We start from the raw sequence: 6,843 nt of genomic DNA on the forward strand, positions 1-6,843 counted from the left end.
GCGGAACAGAAGTGGGAGTCAGATTAATAAAAGAGTTGCCGACAAACTGCGCATATCATAGTATCAGAGACTGAGCAGCAAGAAAAACTAGAATAGCATCCCTCTTCTTAGAATGGGTAAGTAATCACTTCCTCTAACAAGTGGATTGTGCATTCAGATCATTTATGATATTGCCAGACTCTTTTGAATGCATCTGTTTGATACAAATTACAAGTGTAATCAATGTGACATTCCTTTGCTACTAATTGCTTGTAGACTCAGAGACAGTATTTTGAATTAAGTTACTATTTTCCTGGGGCCCACTATTTTGGGCATCACGGGAAAAGTGTAAGTTAGTTATACTGATTTATAACATTATTGGAATATTGATCTTTATTTTGGTCAATTTCAAGTAAGCAGGGAACAGGGTGGGATTCCCAATCATTTGCTTACCTTTAATAAAATGCTTTTTATATACTTATGCACATTCATTTTTAAACATTGTGGTAAACTCTGCTTCTGCTGGAGACTGGAATATGTGTATGTAAAATAATGAAAGAAATATGGAGCAAATCATAAATAATATATTTTTAAACAACAATTTTTAAAAATAAAATTGAAATTGGAGGCAGTGAATTAAAAGTCATTTGAGATTCTGCAAACCAAAGATTTTTTTATTGGCATTTCATCTGTACGTCATTAAGATATACTTTAGATTACGTGAATATATTTTAATCTTTACATTTTTTATTGTTGATTTACCATGGGAATGCTCATAAAAATTTAAATTCTTATGCCAAGTCAACCCAATTTTTTAAAATCCATTTTACTGGGAAACTCATTCTTTGAATTATTATGATAATTCTGCAAATATAGTGATATAACTGTTGTACAAATAATGATGTATAAATCTGATACTGTGGTCTGCAGGTGTTCACTTACCAAGAGACAAGGTTAATCGAACCTCACCAGACCATATCGATTTAATTTAAGTGTCAAAGAATATTAAGTACAGCTTATTCAACATTAAAACTTCAAAAGCATATGCTTAGCTCACAGTTTTATGTTCTCTCCTGAATTTTAAAATGTGTACAATATACCCATCTCTCTTTTCAGTCTGTCTTTGCAGAGCCTTAGTCTGAACTCCACCCTTTTTGGCATTACTTGCCAGATAAAGTGGTACCAGTCTGAGCCTGTCTGCACCCTGGGCATAGTTGGGACCTATGGCACGGCTCACAGTGCCAGAGCTACCCCACCCACATCGGTCCTACATCAGTTCTCAAAAGGCAGTTTGTTATCCGTAGTGAGGATAGGAGGAGACTCTGGCCTTTGTTTACCTGACATCACTGGCCTTTGTTTCATTCCCCTGCACTAACTGCGCAGCAAGAAGACAAAAGGCCATTGTCTTTCAGGTCACAAAAAGCCTCTCTCTATGACCCTGTAAACCCCCACCACCCCCTCTTCTTTCACGCTCTCCCTTGTTGTGCTGGCTCTCGACTTGGCATGGGCCAGCCGCGGCTCCTTCTCAAATGGACCGCGGAGCCTGATGTTGAGGCGGGGCATGGGCACTGAGGCGGTCTCAACATCTCAGAGAGTTCTTGAGGGGACACGATGAGCACGAGGACACAGTTTTATCCATAGTCCAGCGCTGCGGTATCTAATTGGGAACCCATACGAGTCCAGCCTGTGTTGCCTGTGGTCTTTTTTGGGGCGCAAGAGGTTTATGAAATGATTCCAAGCAAACAGCCTTGGCTTCTCGGATCATCAGGTGCTGGTTCTCCTGTTTTTGCAATTATTGACAGATGTGTTCTCCCTGCTTCATCAGCCAATCTTGCTTCTTAAAAGTGCAGCTTTGGTTGGTTTTGCAGGGATATTTTCTTTAGATGTTGAACATCTATTTAGGCTCTGTTTTTTGTAACTTTGAAGACAGATGTCGTGGGCTGAGGTTGTGGCATGTGTTTTTTAGTGGTATGTGCAGTATTTGTTCTGGTTTGTTGCGCTGTCCCAGGTTGTTACGATTGCTGTGTCCGCTGCCTTGGGGGGATTCCTTATGTCTCCCTGGTGGCGACTCTGCTGTGCTTCACGGGAGTGGCACTGTTCTGCGGCTGTGGGCATGTGGCACTCTCCGAGACAGAGAAGCTTGTGGAAATGTACTTTGCCCACAATCATCAAGATTACGTCACCCTGGCTGATTTGTGAGTGGCTTTCTCTTTAAAAGCGGGTCAAAAACAGACAACAAATGAGCCAATCAAGCCATAATGCCAGTGTATATGTATGTATGTACTGTATGTAATTCATTACAGATAATGCATCACTGTCTATCCTTCTAATCCCAGTGTACAGTATTTCCAGTACGTCATCTATGGCCTGGCCTCTTTCTTCTTCCTGTACTGTATCTTGCTGCTGGCTGAGGGATTCTACACCACTAGCGCAGTGAAGCAGACCTATGGGGAGTTCAGGAGCACTGGATGTGGCCGCTGTGTCAGCACGACGGTGAGAGGGGGCAAAGAATAGAATCATGGAAACTTCCAAATGTATCGTTTGTAAAGTTTATGAAGTCTCTAAATTTATGTTGTTTCTTCTGCTTCTTTAGAACGTACACTCACTGAGCATTTCATTAGGAAAACATGTACACCTACTTATTTGTGCAATTATCTAAACAGCCAATCATGTGGCAACTGTGCACTGCATAAAATCATGCAGATACGGGTTAGGAGCTTCAGTTAAATGGGGAACAAATGTGATCTAAGAGACTTTCACCGTGGAATGATTGTTGGTGAGAGACAGGCTAGTTTGAGTATTTCTGTAACTGCTGATCTCTTGGGATTTTCACGTGCAACAGTCCCTAGAGATTGCAGAAAATGGTGCAAAAAACGAAAAAAACATCCAGTGAGCAGCAGTTCGATGGGCAGAAACACTTTGTTAATGAGAGATGTCAGAGAAGAAGGACCAGCCTGGTCGAAGCTGACCGGTAGATGACAGAAAAGTAAATAATCACACATTACAACAGTGGTATTGCAGAAGAGCATCTTTGAACATACACCGCGTCAAACCTCTAAGTGGATAGGCTATAGCAGCAGGAGATTTACTAAGTCTAAATACATACCTAATAAAGTGCTCACTGAGTGTATATTAGAACATTCTTTACAACACTGCGTATGTAAAATGAATCTTTACACTAATTAAAAATGAAGGGAATTTTAATTGCTAACTCCCGTAATTGTTTTGGCCCAGTGAGTGTAACAGGGTTAGCTTGGCTAGTTTGCCCGTAGGCACTGTGTGATGTGTGGCAAAGGCCAGGAGCAGGTTACCACAACAACGCCCCGATGATGTAACTCTCAAAAGAGCATTGTTGCCCTTGTCAATGGCTGAGTTTGCCTTTAGCTGACTGGTAACGTGTTCATCTGGCACTTCTTCGGATGAGAGAGAGGCTGGGGTTCAAATCCCACCTTGGACTATCTAACTTGTTACATGAGCACCTTTTTTCCACTGGCCTTATAAAAAATGTGTTTCTGGTGTAGTTCCAGTTGCAGTTCTTATCTGAGGCCCATGAAGCATCTCTGTAAATGGTGACTTGGTGTAAATCATTGTATTGTTTTCCTCTGCAGTTTGTGGTGGCCACATTCATCCTGACTCTCATCTGGCTGGTGGTGTTTGCCTTCACAGCAGTCCCAGTCTACTTCCTCTACAATATGTCATTCACCTGCCACACAATAAACCTGCTGGCTGAGACTTCATCAAGTCTCACCCAACATGGTTGGGTGTGTATTGATGCCAGACAGTATGGTGAGTTACCCTTTTTGTCGCACAGCTGTTTTGCCTGTCTGGCAAAAATATATATATAATTAGCTTGCATGTCAAATATTCAGTCTGTAATAAGGGCAGGAATAGTATAACAGGCACCTATATGGTTTGTATAATTCTCTATTTTCAGGCCTGCTACCCTGGAATGCAACACCAGGGAAAGTGTGTGGAATGACCCTGGTGGCCATTTGCAAAACTAAGCAGGTGAGGACCCCAAACACTCACTACTGCAAGTTATGAATGTACCTATATAAATTAGTGTTACTCAGTAAGACTTTGTGTCTGTATCTTTGTGCCTTTTGCAGTTCTTCCTGACATATGACCTCTACATAGCTGCTTTTGCTGGTGCCGGGATCACACTCCTGGCTCTGGTAAGTAATGGTGCAAACCAAGAGGACTGATGAGGTTGTGTGTGAAATATCACCTTATTAATGTCAATATATAAAGAGGCACTGGAAAAGGTTCAGAGAAGGGCAACCAGATTGATTCCACAAGATAAAAGTTATGAGTAAAGAAGTGTAATCTCTTTAAGCTTAGCATAAATGAAAATTGGCAAAGCATAAATTCCGCACAGATATTAGGAAGTATTTTTTCACACATAAAGTGGCCACTGTGTGGACATGTAGTGGAAGCAGCAACACTGGGGGTTTTCAAACCAGGATTGATATGGTGTTAGGTATTATTTAGCTTTTCGGCAAACTAAACACTTTAGCTATTCACTTTCTGGGTTTTTAAAAGCATAGTTCACCTTCTTTAGTTTTCTGATATTGTTTTTTTATGTATGTTTTTGACTGGCAGTTTTATGTGCAAAGAATAATATTTTAGATACAAAGGTTTCAGATGGCCACCACCCCTGAATGCCCAAATACCAGCCATCGTAAGTCTGGCTGGTCTTCCAAAACAGTTCTATATACAATATCCTTTATTGGATGTAAGAACTGTCAGAGGCCAATCGAAAACATACACTACAACAGAAATAATGCATAACAAAAAAGAAAAGAAAAATCCAGAAAGTGAACTATTTAACGATAATGATGCCCTTTGAAAATACTGTCCTTGGTTGCAGAGACTACTAGTTTCTAGCCTCAAAATATTTGCTAAAGATGAACATGAATACTTTTTCTGTTTAGTAAATGGTCCAATTGATATTAAAGACATTCCTTCTTCACAGGAATTTATTGAATCAAATCCTTATCAGATTTTTGGTGGGAATTTCTCAGGAATTTCTGATGTCCATCTCTCCCTCTCTTTGTCTTTCTGTAGTTTGTCTATGTGATTGCCACCACCTATAACTTTGCAGTTATGAGGTTTATGGGAAGGAAGAGCATGACTACACGTTAGGATTGCGTTCTGTGTCCTCCCTGGCTCCCACCACTGAGGCCCAGTCCAAGGAGGATCATTTAGGAGCACCATGAAACTCGCCTCTCCTTCACTGCTAAAATCCTCTGCAAATGCAAACTGCAAGCTGCCTTTATTTTCCACAAGGGCTCCTAATGTATTTAAATTGTCCTTGTTTTGAAGAGGACGCTAAGAGTTGAACATAGCTCCTATTCTTTATTGCTTTGACACTGCATTGCAACCTCTGCCTGACTCCAACACATGCTATTGCTCTGGAGTGGGATTCTGAGCCGTCTCTGTGAAACTCCTCAAAGATTCAAAGGACATTGTCTCTTATTGGTTTATTGTCAAAATGTAAAATGCTTATTTTTCCAATGCTTTGTCCTTTTTAGGTTTGTTGTTGTTGTTCGGAGTATTGGAGTATATATATTTTAGCAGTCATTGTTTTTATTCCGGCATTGTGCCTTTGGTGGATCAGACATTATGTAGAGATATCATAGAACACATGAAATAAAAACTGAACCAATGCAAATAAGCTTTTTATACCGGTACTCATGAGAGTAACATGTTTAAAGTTGAACAAATGTTTGGGTGATATGTGAGGACAACTTGTATTAGTTCCAATGTTCCTCTCCCCTTATTGTGAAGAATGCGTGTACTGTATGGGAAGAAAATCTGTTTTCTCCTGAAAAGATACAGATGATTTTGTGGTGAAGGAAGACTAGAAGAATAGTGTGGGCAGGAATGGAAATTAAGTATCCACAGCCAGACTGCATGTGTGATATGCTCTATAGTGAGGATCATGAGAAGGAAACAGTAAAGCAAAAACCTCTCTATTTTTGTCCAAAGCTCATTATTGTTTTTGCCTATGACCATGACAGTAGTTCAGCAGAGACCAGAATCGAGTGTAAAGGTATGTTAAGTGGGGCTCCCCCTCGTGCGGGTGTTTGGTAACACACATGTAACACCCTAACAACCTGTACTAGCAGTTTATATCTAAAACATGCCGTTTGTCCATCTTTCACCACGTTTGCTGTACAGAAGTGAATTCTACAGAAGGTGCTAAATCAAGTTAATGTAAAGTTCTGCCCTTTCCTATTTCAATATTTTTTTTAACTAAAATCCAGCAAACATTTATTTTGCACACTACTTTCAAATACCACTTGGTCTGTTGAGAAGTGTTATATTGATTTATATTGACAGGCTGCATGTGACGCTCAAACCGCACCCAATTGCATGGGTTGTGTATTAGCTGCTGACAATAAAATAAAAGTGGTGGATGCATTTAAAACATTTTCTGCCTGCTCTTCAGATGACTTTAGTTTCTGATTCCATAATAAAACCAAGTTATGGATAAAGGTACAGCCCTGCTGAATGTTTCTTTGTTCCAATGACAACTGTAAGATACCACAGAGCCTCAATGGTTGTATGAATGCTACAATAGAATGCCAAACTGATGGAATAAATACTGTACCATATATGAAAATTATACACTCACTAAGCACTTTATTAGGAACACTATACTAATACTGGGTAGGGCCTCCCTTTGCTCTAAAAACAGCCTCAATTCTTCATGCGATGGATTCCGCAAGATGTTGAAAACATTCCTTTGAGATTCTGTTCCATGTTGACATGATTGCATCATGCAATTTCTGCAGATTTGTCAGCTGCACATTCATGCTGTGAATCTCCCGTTCTACCACACCCTAAAGGTGTTCTATT

General features: G+C 40.1%; 1 protein-coding gene across 2 annotated transcripts; it reads left to right on the top strand.

Moving 5' to 3' along the window:
• Positions 1-6,483, top strand: LOC133133933 (myelin proteolipid protein-like). Of its 2 annotated transcripts, none has more exons than XM_061250238.1 (7): positions 1-116; positions 1,988-2,174; positions 2,316-2,472; positions 3,588-3,765; positions 3,914-3,987; positions 4,089-4,154; positions 5,047-6,483. In XM_061250238.1, the coding sequence occupies exons 1-7, from the start codon at positions 113-115 to the stop codon at positions 5,122-5,124; spliced, it is 744 nt and encodes a 247-aa protein (XP_061106222.1). In that variant the 5' UTR covers positions 1-112; the 3' UTR covers positions 5,125-6,483. The 2 variants fall into 2 exon arrangements, with proteins under 2 accessions (XP_061106222.1, XP_061106221.1); XM_061250237.1 differs by lacking the exon at positions 1-116 and adding an exon at positions 1,151-1,747.
• Positions 6,484-6,843: the final 360 nt, after the last annotated feature.

The sequence above is a fragment of the Conger conger genome, chromosome 7, assembly GCF_963514075.1.
Source record: "Conger conger chromosome 7, fConCon1.1, whole genome shotgun sequence".
In the NCBI taxonomy this organism is placed as follows: Eukaryota; Metazoa; Chordata; class Actinopteri; order Anguilliformes; family Congridae; genus Conger; species Conger conger.

Bases quoted from the DNA above. Each gene is read 5' to 3' on its own strand.
- LOC133133933 (XM_061250237.1), top strand. From the start codon at position 1,708: ATGATTCCAAGCAAACAGCCTTGGCTTCTCGGATCATCAG. The intron at 2,175-2,315 runs GTGAGTGGCTTT...TTCTAATCCCAG, and splicing joins TACGTCACCCTGGCTGATTT to TGTACAGTATTTCCAGTACG. The intron at 2,473-3,587 runs GTGAGAGGGGGC...TTTCCTCTGCAG, and splicing joins GCCGCTGTGTCAGCACGACG to TTTGTGGTGGCCACATTCAT.